The 19,130-nt window shown below is 44.0% G+C and overlaps 1 protein-coding gene across 1 annotated transcript; it reads left to right on the forward strand.

Moving 5' to 3' along the window:
- The first annotated feature begins 1,158 nt into the window (after positions 1–1,158).
- Positions 1,159–18,165, forward strand: HRG (histidine rich glycoprotein). Its single transcript, XM_044667681.1, has 7 exons — positions 1,159–1,387; positions 4,828–4,944; positions 6,722–6,821; positions 11,999–12,165; positions 13,304–13,396; positions 15,073–15,174; positions 17,239–18,165. Exons 1-7 carry the CDS (start codon positions 1,193–1,195, stop codon positions 18,076–18,078), a joined length of 1,614 nt encoding a protein of 537 aa, XP_044523616.1. The 5' UTR covers positions 1,159–1,192; the 3' UTR covers positions 18,079–18,165.
- The last annotated feature ends 965 nt before the right edge of the window (positions 18,166–19,130 follow it).

Below are 19,130 nucleotides of genomic sequence, written 5' to 3' on the forward strand. Positions count from 1 at the left end.
GGATCACATAGTGAGTAAGTGTCTGAGGTTGGATTTGAACTCAGGTGTTCCCAGGGCCAGGTCCACCTACCTATCCTCAGATTACACTGTATTTATTCCAGTGAGCATGTGGTAATTCTATTTAAATACAATGACTTTGCAGGCAAGGACTGTTCATCAGTTTGTCTCTGAATTCCTAGCACATTGTAAGACCTTTATAATTGGTGCCTGAACTGGATTGGATGCTTCTGCGAGTTCTTCCCTCCTCCTCCCTCCAGTTTCAGGACCCTCTCCCCAAGCCCTCCCACTTCTCCCTCTCCCAGGCACCAGAAAGGGCATGATCGTCTTAGAAAGTCCACCTTCTTTGGTCTTTGGAGAGGGCTGAGAATATCTCTTGGGTCTGTACCCTGAACTCATTCAAATCCCAATGGCTGAAACTTGTCTTTGGACTCTCATCAGGTTATCAAGTCCTCTGGCCAACGCTTTATGCTGGTGATTCCCAAAGGGTATCCACGGATCACTAGTGCGTGCCATGAAATTGGGGATGTTGTTTTATTCAGATAAAAGAAAATGCCTCCATAATTTCACTTAATATCCATTTGACTTCCCCAGAACATGCTTTGAGGTAAGGAGAGGAATTCATAAAATAAATAAAACTGGCCCATTGCACGTAGGCACAAACATCCACCCCCATCAGGTCTAAAAGTCACAAGGACTTCAACAAAAACAACCATTCATGTGGGAGGCTCATGGTACAGCTGTGAATCTCCAAACTCTCCGTAGTGTGGCCAACTTCAATGTTTATGCCATGAGTAAATCAAATTTAGCTGGACTCTCTAAACTCACGTTTATCCTGTAGGGAATCCTTTAGCAAGCAGATCTAGCTGGTGGTTATGGGGTTATCTTCTTCCAGATTCCTTCCCTAATGCTGTCTACTAGAAGGATGTCAATTCAAGCTAAGGTATAATTTCACCCAACACTGAGGACAAGTTTCCACTTTTCTTCAAAAGCAACTAATCATTTACTGGCTCTCCCCTATCTTAACTGGGGATCAAGGTCACGTCCCAGATTACACAACTGACACGTACAAAAGAGTCCCCTTTGTAGGAATCCACTGATTTTTTTTTTTATCCCAAGAGATTGTCTCATAAATTCTGCCTAACCTCCTCTTCTCTTGTGGCCCTTTGTGAGAGGAGGGTTTCCATGCTTTGACATGATGCAGGCGTTGGCGGTCCTGCTGCTTCTCCTGGCCTTGGCAGAGCCTTCCCGATCCTTGGGTCCTGCAGATTGCAAGGCAGCCGAGCCCAAAGCGGGGGACATCCTGAATCTGATCAATGCCCATCGAAGGGAGGGCTACGTCTTCCACCTGCTGCGGGTCGCCGATGCCCACACTCACATTGATGAAGAGGTGAGGAATGGTCCTACAGACAAAACGAGTCTCAGTTATACAGCCCACAGGGTGGGGGATGTAGGTGTGTGTTTGGTGGAAGGATGGCTCTGACCATTGGGGAACACTGCTTCTTCCAATTCAGTTACCTTAGGAATGGTGATTCCATTTAATTTAGTTGATAGACACAAGGACTGGACTTGTGGCCTCATGGATACAGGGCATTTCTGGGTGACAAAACTCCTTCTACCAATATAGGTCAGCACCTTCTCCACAACTTAGAGTCTTCCAGTCACTCAGAGAGGTTGTGCTAGAAATAAGACAGGAAGAAATGGTGCTTTTGAATGCCCTGGTAGCAATGCTGCCCGTGATGTCTGGCCCTTGAGGTAGACTGGGCTTTAGAAGCCCTCCAGCTCAACTCCTTCCTTTTATAGGTAACAGAACTAAGAGCTAGAGAACTCTATCCACGTTTCCCTTAATTCTTCTGATTTCTTTTTTCCTAATAGTACAGAACTATTCATTCTGTTAGAGTCATTGGCCATTCCCTAATGGATTGGTACCTACTTGATTTTTGTTCTTTGTTCCCACAAAAAGTACTGCTTAGACCATTTGGATAAACATGAGCTTTTTTTCCCCCGTCCTTGACCTTTTGATGTATGCTCTGATGGGATGGCTAGATCAAAGGGTATGTATGAACTAGTTAGTAATCTTTCTGTGCTCAAATCACAGTTATCAATGTTTGTTTAAATACTAGTCAATCAATATTTACTGCAGGCCAACATTCCTGCTAAACAAATGGTTAGTATTTATGTAATATGTTAAGGTTTGCTTTGTAGACATGATTTCATTTGAACCTCATAATAATTATCCCTAAAGCATAGTTGCTAATGATATTATGATCCCCATTTTATGGATGAGGAAATGGAGTCTGAGAGTCTGATTTGCTCAGAGTTTAATAGATGATAAATTTCAAAGATGTAATTAAATCCAAGACATTTCTCCCCTAAATCAAGTTATTTATTTTTATTATCATGCAAAACACATTTCCATATTGGTCATTGTTGTGAGGGCAAACTCACACCAAACCCTCAAATAAAACCACAAATACACTGATGTGAAAGATAATATGCTTTAAGCTGCATCCATCTGACTTCCAACATTTCTTTTTCTGGAGGTGGATAGCAGTCCCTGTCAAAAGTTTTTCAGGATTGTCCCGGATCGTTGCATTGTTGAGAGTAGCTAAGACTTTCACAGTTGATCATCATACAATATTGCTGTTGCTATGTCCAATAGTCTCCTGGTTCTGCTTATTTTGCTCTGCATCAGTTCATGCAAGTCTTTCGAGTTTTTTTCTAACATCCTCTTCTTATCATCTCTTATAGCACAATAGTATTTTATCACCAACATGTACCACAATTTCTCAGTCATTCCCCAGTTGGAGTTCTTTTTTTATATATCATCATTTTTAATGCCTCTAAGATAGAAGGACAAGGCAAATGAGATTAAGTGATTTGGGTAAAACACTGATTCTATGACTTCATAGACCAGTGATCTGAGCGTTCTAGGCTCTCCCTCTGCCATTCATGACACAAGTATCTCCTCACTCCAGGCTATTTTCCATTCAGTCACCAAAGTGACTTTCCTAAAGTCTGATCATAATGCTCTCCATTCATTAAATTCTGGTGGTTCCCTATTGCCTCAAAGAGTAAATAGAAAATGCTCTAATTGGCATTCAAAGCTCTTCAAAACCTAGCCTTCTCCTACCTTTACATTCTTTTTACCACTTATTCTCTTCAGTTACCCTTCCTTTCTGTCCTCTTCCATTTCCTCTTCTATCTATCATCTATCTATCTATCTATCTATCTATCTATCTATCTATCTATCTATCTATCTATCTATCTATCTATCTATCTATCCATCCATCTATCCATATAACTATCTAGTCATCAACACCATCTATCCATCCATCTATCCATTTATCCTTCCATCTTTCTCTATATCTACCCACCCACCTATCTAGCATGTATCTGAGTACACATACAAAGTAAATACAAGATCTTAGGATCATAGATTCAGAGCTGGTAGGGAGGGAGCTTAGAGATCATAAAACCCAATACACCTCATTCTTGTCTTGCTAGTCAAGTCTGTGGCAGGATTTAAATGCAGTTTTTTAAGCCCTTACCTCCTGTCTTAGAATAGATACTAATTAAGAGCTATAAGGGCTAGCCAATTGGGGTTAAGTGACTTGCCCAGGGTCACAGATCTAGGAAGTGTCTAAGACCAGATTTAGACCCAAGACCTCACATTTTCAGGCCTGGATCCTTATCCACTAGGCCATCTAGCTCCCCTGAACCCAATTTTTTACTCTAATTCTAGCGCCCTATCCATGATCACATTCTGTCTTTTAATTTGGAGTGGAGGCTCTTGGGAAAGCCTCTTGTGGGAGGTGGCATTAGAACTCAGTTTTGATGGAAAGGCCTTAGCATCTGGGGGTTTGGGTAGATGCCTGAGAGTAGCCCAAGTTCAGGGCCAGGCAGGCTCTGCTTCAGCCTGGGAAAGTGGGACCCAGCTTAAGCTGCTGACTCCCTCAGTGCATCCTGTTCGGTTTCCCCTTGTCTTAGAGGAAGAATTCTTAACCCGGGTTAAGATTCCAGAGATTTCAGGGTGGTCTGTGAACTTAGGTGGGAAGAATGGCATCTTTATTTCCCTGCCTTCTAACTGAAATATGATCTTTTCTTTAATACTGACTGTGGTCAGCAAGCATCATGTTGAGAAGTCCTCCAAAGGGTGGTCCATGAGTCAAACATAGCTAAGAACCCTTGGTGTAGAATCTTTACCAAGACCCTTACCGAAAGGACCACAAAGGAGTGAATCTGAAAAGGCCTGTGGCCTCCAGAAGTAAGACACTGGGTACCAGGAAGGAGTTTTGCTCCCATCCTTGGAAAGCAAGCCTTGGTTATAATCATATTTATACCATCTATCTCCCTAGGTTGTTTGTAGGGAATGGCTCCATAATCTTTAAAAGCTTTATATAAATATCAGTTATTTTCCTGGAGAATGCAAGCTCCTTGAGGGCAGGAATTATTTAATTTATCTGGAGATCCCCAAGGTCTTGAATAATGGGCGAGACACAGTAAGTGCTTAATAAGTGTTTACTGATGACTGTCTTCCCTAATAGAATACAAGCTTCTTGAGACTAGGGACTATTTGATTTTTGTCTGTTTCTCCAGTACCTTGCACCTGTTTGGCATACAGTATATAGTGGGTGCTTAATAAATGCTTATTTATTACTTAATTGTCTTCTAGGATAGAATATAAGCCCCTTGAGGGCAAGGATTATTTCAGTTTCTTCCTTTTATCCCCAGTGCCTTGTGAAGTATCTGGCACAGAGTAGGCATGCAGTAAATGCTTATGAGATTGGATAGAATTTGTAAAAAGTGTGTTTTCTTGTCTCTGCTCAGAAATCTGCAGTTATCCATTATTTGGTTCTGGATGTGATAGAAACAGACTGCTCTGTCTTGTCTAGGATACACTGGGAGGCTTGCCAGCCAGGAACAGGCAAGCGACCATCTGGAATGGTAAGTAGATTGGCTCTGGTGCTTTTCTCTTAGGATGCTTAGGAAGAGGCAATCATTGCCTTTTGAGGGCACTCAGCTATTCCCGGGGTTCTCTCCTGCCTAATAATGTGTGAGAACAACAGAGAACAACAGCCCAGATTGTTTAAATGGTCCTTCTTGGACTCGCCATGGACTGGATGGAAAGTCTGCCATTCAACATGGGACAATCAGCCTCTGGAACTGCATTTGTCATCTTCAGAGTCCCAGACTCACATGAGGCTCTTGAGGGGAAGAAAGAGAAGTGCTGGCACCAGGTCCATCCATTCCAGCCACAACCTGGAACTCCAGGTTGGTCTAAGACTTTCAGAGGCTCCTTACCTTGCCCCAAATGTCCCTTGCCATGGTAGTCTTTGGGCCAAGACTGTCTTGCCACTTGGGAAGTATATCATGCAATGATCTCAACCCCAGATGCTACTCTGGTCATTCATTCATGAGATCCATGGTCCTCTCCTCCAGGATACATTCAAGGATATATTAGAGCCAGCTCCCAGCTTGGGAGAGGTAATTGCTAAATGTCTAGTGGTAGAATTTATACTTAAATGATATAAATCAGGTTCTGGTTCACTCTATTCTTGATCGCCTAAACTTTTAAATAATGATGGAGAAAATATTAATGATGCAAATTAAACTTAGATGTGTGTTGTGGGTACGATTTTTGGGGGGAGAGTTGATTGTTAATCATTGATCAGTATACTCCTCCATCAAGACAAGATCATTCCTCTAAATTTGAAATTTTATTTTCAGAAAGAAAAAGAGTTGTGTTCAGACTGGAAGTTGAACATCCTTTTAAAAATGTTTGGGATAGAGGGTAGCCTTTATCTTCTGAGTATTTTCTTATAGCTAATGATGTCCTGGTAAATGTTTAACAACCAGCTCCCCAAATGAACACAGAACAAACTTTTAGGATTAAGGTGAATTATTATTAACATTTTCATCATCATTTTCTTAAGTCTAGATCATCAATAAAATAATAAATTAACAATTTTAAATTTAAATATTTAAAATAATAAAGAATAAATAAACAAATCCTAAATTTGGAAGGATTTCTTTGGTGAAAATGCTTACATTGAAAATTTAACAAGTTTCACTATCCAGTTCAAGCAGGCTCGAGCACCCAGCTTGCCTAGAGGCAGTTGGGTAGCTCAGTTAGAAAGACAGGCAGCTCCAGAGACAGGAAAACCTGAATTCAAATCCAGCCCCAGACTCTTATTAACTAAATCTCAGCCTGCTTCAGTTTGGAGTGATAGTAATAGTAGCATTGACCTCTCAGAATTGGGAAGATGAAATGTAAAATGCTTAGCACAGGGCTATGCACATAGTAGGTGCTTAATAAATAAATTCTTGTCCCTCCCTCCCTCCCTAATAGCCCTGAGGAAACCTCTCAGGATTATAATAACCCTGGGAGATGTGTGCTGACCTCACTGGAGGTTTAGCTGTCATAATAGTTATTGTTTACATTCAGTTTTGAGATTTGCAGTCTGTTCTATATATTTTATCTTTTTTGATCCTTACAATAATCTGGGAGGTAGGAATATTATTTTCCCCATTTTACAGATGAAGGAACTGAGGCTGAATCCAGAATCACATAGCTAAGGAAGGTATGCAAGAAAGGTTTGATGAAAATTTGAGTAACAATCTAAGCAGAGAAGTGAGCTCCTTTCCCAGGGTCACTGGGAGCATCCTCTCTTTGCCTCTGTTCCTGAAGAAGGCAATAAACAGCACCTCCTCCTTCTTCCAGGTCATTGGGAAATGCAAAGTTGTGGCGGTCACCCACTCAAACACCTCTCGGGAGCCTGAGTGGGATAAGATGATTGGGTTCAATTGCACAACAAGCTCTGGTAGGTTCTGGGGGCTGCCTGGTGGACCAGGGGAAGATGGGACTCTGTGATGGCAGGCTTCAGCCTTACCTTCAGGTTCTGGATGGAGGGAAGGAGAACGACCCTCTCCCACCAAGAAAAACGCGATGGAGGAAAAGCTGAATTAATGAAAAGATAATACACACACACACACACACACACACACACACACACACACACAAGCACCTTCACTCAAAAACAAAAAACAACCCCAAACTTCGCTGTTGGATTCCTTTAAATCAGAAACTCTTCCCCAGTATTTATTTTTATTTATTTATTTTTTAAACCCTAATATCTTTTATATATATCCTTCTATATTAATTTTTTTATTTGTTACAGGATTAGGCAATGGGGGTTAAGTGACTTGCCCAGGGTCACACAGCCAGGAAGTGTCTGAGGCCAGATTTGAACCTAGGACCTCCTGTCTCTAGGCCTGGCTCTCCATCCACTGAGCCACCCAGCTGTCCCCTTCCCCAGTATTTAAATTGGGATTCAGTTTATAAAAATTGACTACATAGCCAAGCGTTTGCCTTAAAAAGTATAGATGTAGGGCTAGAAAAGAGTCACATCCAGGCTTTTCACTTTACAGTGAGGAAATGAGGTCTTCAGAGGTTTGATGACTTGCTCAAAAACAGAGAGCCAGAGGCCAGACTCAGTCCCAGGTCTTCCTGTGCCTAAGCCCTGCGCTATTCACTGCACCACACTGTTTCTCTGTCAAGAGATTTCCCCTGAGCAGGTGAATGGCATTCTCTTCCCATACCAAGATCATTTATTCTTGTTTTCTATGTAGATGCCTTTATGTAGACATGAGGGTTAGCCTGTTTGCACCAACAAGATGCTCCAGAACTATTTTTAAACTTCTTTTGATGATCTGTAAATCTCGAAGACAAGTTCTTTTTGCGGGTGATGGCCTGTGGGCCCCCATTTCAGATGGCAATACCATGGAGGTCCTGCTTCTTTCCTAGGAACTCTCACTTTCTATTGGAGATGGGGTGCTCAGGACCACCCTGGGGGAAGCGGAATCTCCTCAGTGACTGGCTCACCTAGGAACTAAGCATCCCCACAATAACCTCCTACCTTCCAGAGGCCAGTGGAGTCTGGCTGGCTCTGTCGAAGTCTCCCCTCCTTTGGATTCCAATTCCATTGGGTTTAACTCTTCAGATGGCTTTTCTGCAAGCCCTTTGAGACCCCTCATCAATTTTTTCGTGCTCTCTTTGAAATCTAGGCGTCAAAACTGGACACACTCGTAAGGACCAATCAAAAAGCAATTATCAAGTATTTCCTACATGGTAGGCAAATTGGTACAAAGACAAGAGTGAAAATGCTCCTGCCCTCAGGGAGCTTGCTTCCTATGGGACTGACAAAGTGCAGCTACGGATCTGTACTAAACAAATGCAAGGTGACTTATGGGCAGGGGTTGGCAATATCTGGCTCCACCTCCCAACTGGCCAGTCTGGGCAGAGCCACAGGATGTGCCCCAGGTGGCCCTTCAGCCCCCGCCCCATAATCCAGCGCCTTCAGCCTCCATCCTCCTCCTTCCGCAGGTGTTTATGGCTCTCATGGCCAAAAAGGTTGCCGACTGTTGCTTATGGGAAAGCCAAAAGGGATTGGTGAGAAAGATGAACTGTTTGAGAAACTAGGGATCCTGCGGGGGCAGAAGGGAAGAGGGAAGGCACACCATGCTTTGGGAATAATGAATACAAAGGTCTGGAGGTGGAACAGGGAATGTTGGTCTCAAAAGAGAAACAACAAGAAGGTCAGTTTGCTTGGACCATAGAGGATGGCAAGTGAGCAATGGGATAAGTCTGAAAAAGGATGTTAGGGCCAGACTGGGAAGAGCTTTGAATGCCAGAGGAATTTTAATTTGATCTTTGAGGTAAGAGGAAACCACTAGAGTTCATTAGTTAGGGAAGTGACATCATCTTTGTTTTAGGAAAATCACTGGCAGCCATGTCAGGGATGAATGGGAGGAGAGAAGAGGTCTACAAATGCCCATATCTGCCTCATTTGTAGATCCTGACTTGATCCTATCGTGGCCAGGTAGGTGGCTCAGTGGATAGAGGGCTGTGCCTGGGAATGGGGAAGACCTGCAATCAAATCTGGCCTTAGACATGTATTAACTGTGTGACCCTGGGCTAGTCACTTAATGCTGTTTGCCTCAGTTTCCTCATTTGTAAAGGTGAGCTGGAAAAGAAAATTAGAAACCACTCCAGTCTCTTTGCCAACAAAACCCCCAAGATGGGGTCTTGAAGAGTTAGACACGATTGAAATGACTGATCAACAACAATGTACAATCATCCCTGCTATGGTCATCCTCTGAGCCCCTTTTCTACTATGCCCCTTGAGAAAGCTGTCTTCACTCATTCCCTTCCCTTCTTCTCCTCTTCCTCTGTACTAAACCCTCTATAATTTGCTCTGGACCTCATGATTCAACTGAACTTGATCACTCCAAATTTTCCCATGCTCCCTTAATTGACAAAGTAACAAAGTTTTCTTAATCCTCATTCTTTGACATCTCAGGTCTCCTCCTCTCTCTCTGATCATTCCTGTTTGGTGTCCTTTGTTGAATCTTCTTCCAGGTAATGTCTGCAAACTTTGGGAATCCTTAAGACTTTGCTCTAGGTCCTCTTTTTTCCCTCCCTCTGTACTATCTCAGTTGATAATATCTTTAGCTCTCACAAGTTTAATGATCATCTTTGCATATGATTCCCAGATCTGTGTATTCATCCCCAATCAGCTCTCCCGAGCTGTTCATTTACCAACTGTCTTTTGGGCATCTCCAACTGGATGTTCATAGAAAAACTCAAATGCAATATGTCCAAAACAAAACTCCTGGTTCCCCCCAGCTCCAAATCTTTCTCTCTTCCAAATTTTCTTACTATCGTTGAGGGCACTGCTCTTGCTATTGCCCAAGCCTCTCATTCACCACACACATGCAATCTGTTCTCTAATTTTGTTAGGTCTACTTTCATCTCCCTCTAACACATCCCCTTCTCTCTCCTCACACAGCTGCTAGCCAAGTTCAGTGCCACATCACGTTCCATCTGGACTATAAAGCTAGCCTTCCCATTGGTGTCCCTGTCTCAGGGTACTCCCTCCTCCAATCCCCTGTCTATGTGATGTTCTTGAAGCACCTCTAACTCACCTGCTCAGTGAGCTGCAATGGTTCCCTATTCAAACATAAAATCTTGTGTGGCTTTTGAAGCCTTTTACAACTTGACTCTTTCCCATTTTCCACTCTTCTTGTTGTCATTCAATTGCATCTGATTCTTGGTGACCACATTTGGGGTTTTCTTGGCCAAGATACTGGAGTGGTTTGCCCTTTCCTTTTCCAACTCATTTGACAGACAAGGAAACTGAGGCAAACAAGGTTAAGTGACTTATTCAAGGTCACATAGCTAGGAAGTGTCTGAGGCTAGATTTGAACTCAGGCAGATGAGTCTTCCTGATTCCCAGTCCCAGGTTCTATCCACTGTGGTTCCACCCTGGCTGCCCTGGTCTTTTTATACCTTACACCAGGGGTTCCCAAACTTTTTTGGCCTACCGCCCCCTTTCCAGAAAAAAATATGACTTAGCACCCCCTGTCACATACTATCATCGCCCCCTTACAGTTATTTACCACCCCCAAATGCACCTGTGGCCATCACTGCTCCCCTGGATCGCTGCAGCACCCACCAGGGGGCGGTGGCGTCCACTTTGGGAATCACTGCCTTACACCTTTCCATATCCTTTACATTCCAGCTATATTGACCTCTTTGCTATTTCTCATGCACCACATTCCACTGGTTGACTTCCATGCCTAGAATGCCCTCCCTCTTCTCCTTAACCTTCTGGATTCCTGGGCTTCATTCAAGACTTAGCTCAAATCCCTCCTTCTCCAGGAAGCCTTTCCTGGTTATCCCCAACCCTAGGACCTTCCCTCTAGAATCTCCTTGCATTTACACTGTATCTACCTTGTACTATTTATTTATTCCCCCATTAGAATATAAGCTCCCCGAGGGCAAGGATGAATGAATGTTTCTCTTGTGTCACCAGAGCTTGGCTCCAGGCATGGGCATGATAAACATTTAATAGATGCTTACTGACTGGCTCATTAGTTACTATCATTTAGGCAAAGTGCTGAATTCTGGGGATCCAAAGAAAAATGAAATAATCCTTGCCCTCCAGGAGCTTACATTTGACTTCAGGAAAATAAAATAAGCCGAGATAAACCAACTAAAGCACATACACATTACCTGTGAATTCCCTTGCCTTTTGGGTGTTGTGGGAAAGGCATGCAGCTATCCTGCCTAGTGGAGAATCTGAAAATGATATCGACTATCCCAAGTTGGGGCAAGTGACAAGAACTTGGGGACTATGGCCTAGAGTCAATTCAGCCTGGAGAATGAAGTAGAAAGAGGGAAGGAGCAAAGCCTGGCTTAGCTGGTCTGTGATTGGACCTTCCTTGTTATCTCCTGCCCATGGATAGCACCTCCCCATCCCAGCTCCGAGCTCAGCAACAGTGAAAGGAAGTTGTTATAGAATGCTTCTCCCTGCTTTTGTCCCTACTTGGGCTTGGGCTGCAATGGGCTCTCTGGGGAGAGACTCAGTGCTGGTGACTTGTCTCTACTTGTATGGCTTAGTAACTGTAGAGCTCTAAGTGCCAGCAAGGATTCCTGGTCTTTCCATCTCTGAGGGCCAAGGGAAGGTGGTCTGGGCTGCAGCCTGGCTTGGTGTGAAATGAAAGAATGCTGGGAGTGAGGCTGCAGCTCTGGAAAGCAAAGGGCTGTGAAATTTTGTGTGGAATAAAGTGAATAAAAAACCCAAGAACTATAAAAAACCCCAGCTTTTACAGCAGATCTAGATCACCAATATTTTCTTACATATCATCCCTATCTTCTACCCAGGAGCAATTCCTAATTACATAAAATAAAATAAAACAAACTTATAAAGAATGAAAAAAAGGGAAAGCAAATAAGTGAAATGAATATCCCCCCCATTTGCTAGTGAATGATACTCTCTGCCTTCATAATCCCCCACCTCTGCAAAGAAGAGATAGAGGTGCTTCTTACACTTTTTTCCCCATCAGGACAGAGCTTGGCCATTCCATAATCTCATTTTCATTTGGGAAGCTATTCTTTCCATTTAAATTGTTGGGTTCCATCTTTTTTTTTTCACAGTTTCCTCTGCACTAACCTACCGCAGTCCTCCTCCTGTCATTATCAACTACTTAGATGATCAAGAACAGTATAGAGGGCAGGCAGAGAAAGCCCTCAAGCAGTACAAGGAGAATGATGCCAGTGCCTCCTCTTTCCAGGTGGTCAAAGTTGAGAGAGTTGTGCAAGTGGTGAGTTTGCAATATGCCTCCAAATACAGCTCCATTGTTGAGAGGGATCAAGGGGCAGGGTGCAAAATTGATAGATATACCCTCTTTGTGGACATGTCCTTCCAGGAATCTACAGATGACCCAGAGCTGGGAGAAAAATAAGCAATGCTAAATAACAGACTCAGAAACCCAAAATATTATTGCAGCATAGAATGATGGGGGCAGATCTAATATGAATTGTAATTGGATTGCATGCAAGAAACTTGGACTAGAAAAAAATCAATTTCAAAAGTACAAGATTTGATGGGAGACAGAGAAAGGCCAAGGCTAAAAATTTTATGGAAAAGATCAGTTTTGACATGGGTAAATAGTGTTATATGGGAATTACCCTTTTTCTTAAATGATGTAACCTTGGGCTGCATTCAGAGTTCTAGTGCCCAAGAAATACTTTTGGTCCATTTGTCCTCTGCCCTGGTCAGAGCATATCTGGAACGCTGGGGTATGCCTAAGTAAGGAAAATGGGGACAGACATTGGCTGAAGGAACTGGGGATGCTTAGTTTGGAGAAGAGAAATCTCAGGGGGCATATGATGACTCTGAGAGAGAATTTGAAGAACTGTCACTTTGAGCAGCAATGAGGCTCAATGTCTGGAAAGTCTTCTTAACCATTTAAGTGTCTGAAAATGGAACGGGCTGCCTGGGCAGATAGTTGACTCTCTCTCAACCCAAAGGCTTCAAGTAGAAGCCAATGGCCACCTGTTTGGGATATTGGAGAAGGGATTCTTGGTCAGGTATGGGATGGCTGTATGGCCAGGGGTGCCAAAACGGCCCTGAGATTCTATCATTCTAATCTCTGAGGACCAGGTCTCTAAATCAGGGTCATCTACAGCATTTATCTGTAGAGGGATGAGTGGCCCGGAGCAAATGGACACTTCACACAAAGGAATCACATGATTGGCAGATATTTTAATGCACAAAACCAAGAAAGAGAGGAGGGACCTGGCAAGGGAAGAAGATGAAGCCAGGAGACTGTGGCCCTGGATTCTGAAGGACATATGGGTGTACTTGTAACTTAGGGGTGCTTGGGATGGAGTTGAAGAATGGGGCAGCCAGCTACTGGGGTTTGTTTTCCTGGAGTTCATGGGGTTTCTCTGTTTCAGAGAGGAGGAGAAAGATCTGGCTTGTATGTGGATTTTAGCATAAGGAACCAGTCCACAGAAGCCCCACTGCCCCACTTCTCCAGGCCCTGTCCGGTAAGTGAAGGAGAAGCCTTCACCCTCTCTCTATGAGGAAGAGGGTTAGCCATGGGACTGCCTGCTCTGGCCCTGCCTCTTCCAACTTTCCAGGGATGAACAAATAGCTGGCATTTCCAAATTGTGTCCTGTGGTCTGCATGGTGGAGAGAAGTCTCCTTTCTTGTCTTTTCTCCCATTGGAGAGCCAAGGATCTGCTCACAGGGTTTAGGGACTGAACCTGGGATTTCATTGCCATGGAGAGCTCCCAGGGGAGGAAACACTCTCCACTAGTGCAGAACATCATCTTCTCTGAGGGTGGTATTTCTAAAGAATCATCTCATGCATTGGGAAGTAAAATGAGTCACCCAGGGTCACACAGCCAGTATGTGTGTCAGGGGGAATTTGACCCCAGGTCTGTCTGCCAAGCTGCCTCTCATTTGCATATGGTATGCACTTGTTGGATTGGTCTGGGTTGAAAGTGTACATGGGAGTGTGCTCTCATATGTGTAAAGTTCTAAGCTCGTGGGGTGAGAGTGTGTGTGCTTGTGTGCATTTGTGGGAGTGCTGGAAGTGAGTGTGTTTTCATGTATGACTCTGGAGTTTTGCAAGGGTGTGTGTGTATGTGTGTGTGTGTGTGTGTGTGTGTGTGTGTGTGAGAGAGAGAGAGAGAGAGAGAGAGAGAGAGAGAGAGAGAGAGAGAGAGAATAAGAGAGAGAGAGAGAGAGGGAGGGAGAGACAGGGATAGGAACAGAGATGGAGGAGAAGTGGGAGGGAGACAGTGAGGGAAGGAAGGGAAAAAGAGGGAGGGAGAAAAAAGGGAGGGAGGAAGGGAGAGCAAGACAGACAAACAGAGACAGAGAGAGAGGAGAGAGGGAGGGAGGAGAGATTGAGTCTCTTAAAAGAAAGTAAACCCCTTCAGGATAGGATTTTTTAAAAAAATCCAGTGCCTGACACAAAGAAGACATTTAATATGTTTGTTAAATTGAATGGAAGGGCAAAGAGCTGAAAAGGGGCTTGGAGATCACCCGTCTAACACCCTCCTTAAGGTGCAGATGAGGGCATATTGGTGTTCACTCAGAACGATGTCTCACCTGAGGTCCTCTAGCAGGCTAATGGCAGATATGGGGATGGAATCTGGACCTTCCCTTCATACTGTTCCCCCAATCCCGCCCCCCCCCGGCCCTTTCAGATATTCTTCCTAATACCCACATATTTAGAGTTGGAAGAGACCTTGGAACCACTAAATCCGGTGACTTCATTTTACAGAATAGGAAACTGAGGCAAAAAGGGGCAATGTGGCTTACTGAGGGTCATGCAGCTAACACATCGCACTATCCATGAGTCAGCCTTGTGTTTACATGCACTGATTGGCTTCCCAGATGACTGTACAAGCTTCAAGATTTCCATGAACAAACCCTCCCATCCACTTGCACTTACACACACACACTTTCACATTCATACATATACTTGCATGCATTCCCCTATGCACTCACACACACACTCCTATTGTACTCATACACAAACATACTGACATATACACACATTGACTCACACATACTCGTACACATACACTTACACACTCTTGCACACATACACAATCACACACGCACACACACATATATCTATGATCTCCTGTTGGTGGGCATATTACCCTGGACTCACCCTCAGACTTACCCACTTCTCTTTCCTTTGCAGGTCTTTGGGTTTTGCCGGACAGACTTTGTGTATAACGTGGGGAATTCTGACTTGAACAACCCAGGTCATCTTACTGTAGACTGTGAAATCTTCGATGTGGAGGTGTGTGCCTTGCCTTAAACTCTCTTCATTTGAGATGGGATCGTGCCAGCAGGGTTTTTATACACATCTCAGATCTGAGTCTCTTTCTGTGTCCATTACTAGAAAGATGGGATAGTGCCAGTGGGAGCACCTTGGGTGCCAGACAAAGGGGTTACAACTTTATTGAGGAGGTAATGGGGAGCCAATGCAGATCGGTGAGTAGGGGAGTGCCGTGGTCAATACTCTACATAAGAAGGATGAATTTGGGTACAGTTTTGAAAGTCAGACTGGAGAAGGGAGAGAGGGGGATCGGAAGACTTCCTAGGAGGCTATTGTGGTAAGGAAAACTAGTCATAAAAGGTTGAAGGGTCCTACGATCATAGGTCTGGAGATGGAAGGAGCCCCCGAAGTCAGTTGGAGTACCAACTCCCACATTTTGAAGATGAAGACATGGAGGTCTGGAGACATTAAATGTCTTTCCAGGATTCTCTAAGCACTTTTCTAGGATCCATTCCACTACCTTCGGGTGCAACACACACAATTTGGTGACTGTGTGGATGTGAGACACAAAGGAACAGAGTCGTAGATAGCCCAGGCCCAGGAGAGAGCCAGCACCTGGGCCACAGAGAGAGAGAGAGAGTGAATGGTAACGGGCTGGTCACCTGCCATCCATGTGGAGAGGCAGGTTTGGGAGACGTCTGTCTGAAGGGGCTCGGGGAAGCCACTTTCTTCCCCAGACAGTCCTGTGATTTTCTTGGCATTTTCTTCTGTCTTCTCCTGCCTGGGAGAGGTATCAACCAAGTTCTCCAGCCTAGGCCATCTGTCTCTTCTGTTTTTTTTTCTTTTTGTTTTATTCAGATATTTCATTTTCCCAATTACATGGAATAACTTTCAACATACGTTTCTCCAAATTATAAGATCCAAATTGTCTCTCTCCCTTCCTTTCCTCCTGCCTCCTGGAGATGGCGTATCATTTGATCTGCTTTATGCATGTACTATCTTGCAAAACATACTTTCATATTAGTCATTGTGGTAAGAGATTATGCATATAAAACCCAACCCCCCAAATAAAACCATGAATACTTGCTTCTGTTTCTTAAAGGAGTCAGCACTCTCATTTTTCTTTCACCATTTTAATTGGATCAAAGTAACCCAAAAAGATTTGGAATAAATATGAAGCTGGGGCCTGCAGTCTCTGTCAAAGGTGGCAGTTGGACTCGGTCATCCAGAAGGTCCCTTCCAGCTCTGAATGCTGATCCCCATCTAATGACTATTTCAAGAGCTTTACAATCAACCCATATTTATTAAGCACCTACTATGTACCAGGCACTCTAGGAAACCCTGGAAAGAGAGGGGAAAAGCAAAAGCAGCCTCTTCCCTCACAGCCTAAGAGGGGAGAATGAAGTGTATCCTGCCTTTCACGAATCAATTTTCTTTTGTGCTCCAGGGTGGGAATCTCAGACTTCCTAAGTACGGTTATGTAAAACTAAGATGCAAACTGGGATTTTTATTTCTGAACTGACAGTCCTGGTCCTTAAAAAATACTCTTGTCCTTCCAATCACCAGAGGCATGAGAGGGGCAGCTGCCTAGAAAATGTCCCTGGCCTAGGAATGGCATTTAAACATGGTCCAGGAGAAGGGTGTGAGGCCTCTTTATCATAGTGGATGGACTTCATGACTCTCCACCTCATGGAGTCTTAAAGGATGGAAACCAGTAGGTAGACTAGAGCCTATAGTGAACACTAGAAACCTACTAGCTTCTGTCTTTGGATTCTGGACTTGAGCATCCTCCATTCACGCACTCTATGTTCCAACCAATGGACTGACTAGCTGGTCTTGGAATTTAACATTGATGTCCTGATCCCTAAGCCTGGAATGCTCACTTCCATTCATCCTTCGAGGCTCAGTAAAAGTCACCTCTTATATGAGGCCTCTCCTGTTTCTCTTCTTTCATGTATAAATTGAACTAGATGATCAGTGATATTCCTCCCAACTTTTAAAAATCTGTGATTCTGTGAAATGCTTATTGAATGAAATAGAAAGGAATGGAGTTGGAATGACCATCACTGTGTCCTTTTCTTCCAGGACCACAGAAATTCTAGCAGCGAAAGACATCCCCATCGACATCATGGCCATTTCCATAGGGGTCGACACCATTTTTCTAAAGACTCAGATTCAATACATAGACCTTTGGGCCATGGATGCCGAGAACGATTTCACCATCATCATTCACGTGAGCCCAGACAACCACCTCACACCCACCAGTCTTCCACCATGGAAGAGAGAGATTCTAAAGATGGGCCACAGGATAGACTCCTTCCTAGTTCTGATAATTCTCCTGTCAAAGATGATCCAGAGGTCCAGCATCCTCAAGGAATCCCTCCCCCATTTGGTCATGATGAGTGCCACGATAACCACAGGCATGTTTTCCATAGGCATGAGCCCCATGAGCATGGTCCCCATGAGCCATGTCCTCAGGGACAAGGTCCATGTAAGCCTGGTCCTCATGGTCATGGTCCCCATAAGCATGGTCCTCATGGTCATGGTCCCCATAGACATGGGCCTCATGGTCATGGACCCCATGGTCATGGTCCCCATAGGCATGGACCTCATGGTCCAGGTCGATGTGGGCATGGGCCTCCACCTGGGCACTCAGAAGAACAAGGTTTTCACAGACCTTTTCCTTTCCCTCCGAGAGAACATGGCATTGTCTATCAACTCCCTTCACTGAAGAAGGGGGAAGTTCTTCCTTTGCCTGAAATTAGTATTCCCAGTCGAGATCATGGTCCACACCCAGGAAACCAACACCCTCCAAGGCCAGAAATTCAGCCCTTCCCACAGACGCCTTCAGAATCCTGTCCAGGGGAGCTCAAGCTTGAATATCCACAACTTTTGCCCTTTTTGGAACGTGAAGATCCAAAGTGATCAGCTGATTTTCGTGATGGAAAAAACCATGAAAGTCATGTGCCAAAGGTGTTAGAAATAAAAAAACCCAACAATGTAAAATGCTAATATTGTGGTTTCTATTTTGATACTCTTGGTGGCATAAAGAAGTGGGAGACTAGGTAAGAGTCAGTCCTATAAGAGCCTAGACTTGGGGGTGGAAGGCTCTGATATATACTGAGCCTTGGATTTTAGTTTGTAAACTCAGGTCATAGAGCCATAGCTGGAACAAACCTTGAAGGCCCTATCCAGGTCTAGAGATGGGAGATTCTGGGTTCAAGTGGCCTCAGTTACTCCCTAGCTGTGTGAACCCCCCCCCCTTGCCCAGCCCTTGCCACTCTTCTGCCTTGAAACCAATACTTAGTCTTGATTCTAAGACCTAAGGCAAGGGTTTTGAAAAAGGAACAAAACCAAACCAAAGATAATAAATCAGAAGTCAAGAAGGTGAATGGGTTTAGGAATTAAAAGGATCCATCTTGTCTTAGATTAGCTAAGGGGGAGACGATGCTAAGACATTCAGGTGGAAATGTACAACGGGGAGATGGACAGAGCCATAACTAGGTGGGGTGGCTAGGGCTGTTGTAAGATCATCAGCCTCAGAGCAGAAGGGACTTTACTGATCTTAAGGTCATATATAGCATAATAATATCACTAAGATTTACATAGCACCTACTATGTTCCAGGCATAAGTGCTAAACATTATTCAAATATTATTTCATTCAATTCTTGAAATAATGGGAGGTAGGTGTGGTTATTATCCCCATTATTATTCCCATTTTACAGTTGAAAAGTCTGAGGCAAATGGGGTTAGTAAGTGTCTGAAGTCAGGAAGAAGAGTTAATGGCTCCAGCCCCAGCACTCTATTCATTGCGCCCCCTCGCTACAATGTGTGAAATAACTTGTAAAATGGCTTATTAGTCTTAACTTCTAAATATCCACATGGGCCCTCAGCTACTCTTCTGGGAAGTTTGGGGCTGGGAAGCCCATCTAGCCAGTTAGCAGATTTCTTACCCTGGGAACTATTTTGGCCGTGA

This window comes from Gracilinanus agilis, chromosome 3 (genome assembly GCF_016433145.1).
Source record: "Gracilinanus agilis isolate LMUSP501 chromosome 3, AgileGrace, whole genome shotgun sequence".
Taxonomy (NCBI): Eukaryota; Metazoa; Chordata; class Mammalia; order Didelphimorphia; family Didelphidae; genus Gracilinanus; species Gracilinanus agilis.

Coding starts and splice junctions, on each gene's coding strand:
- HRG (XM_044667681.1), top strand. CDS start 1,193: ATGATGCAGGCGTTGGCGGTCCTGCTGCTTCTCCTGGCCTTGGCAGAG. Junction 4,945..6,721: donor GCAAGCGACCATCTGGAATG/GTAAGTAGATTG, acceptor TCCTTCTTCCAG/GTCATTGGGAAATGCAAAGT. Junction 6,822..11,998: donor CAATTGCACAACAAGCTCTG/GTAGGTTCTGGG, acceptor TTTTTTTCACAG/TTTCCTCTGCACTAACCTAC.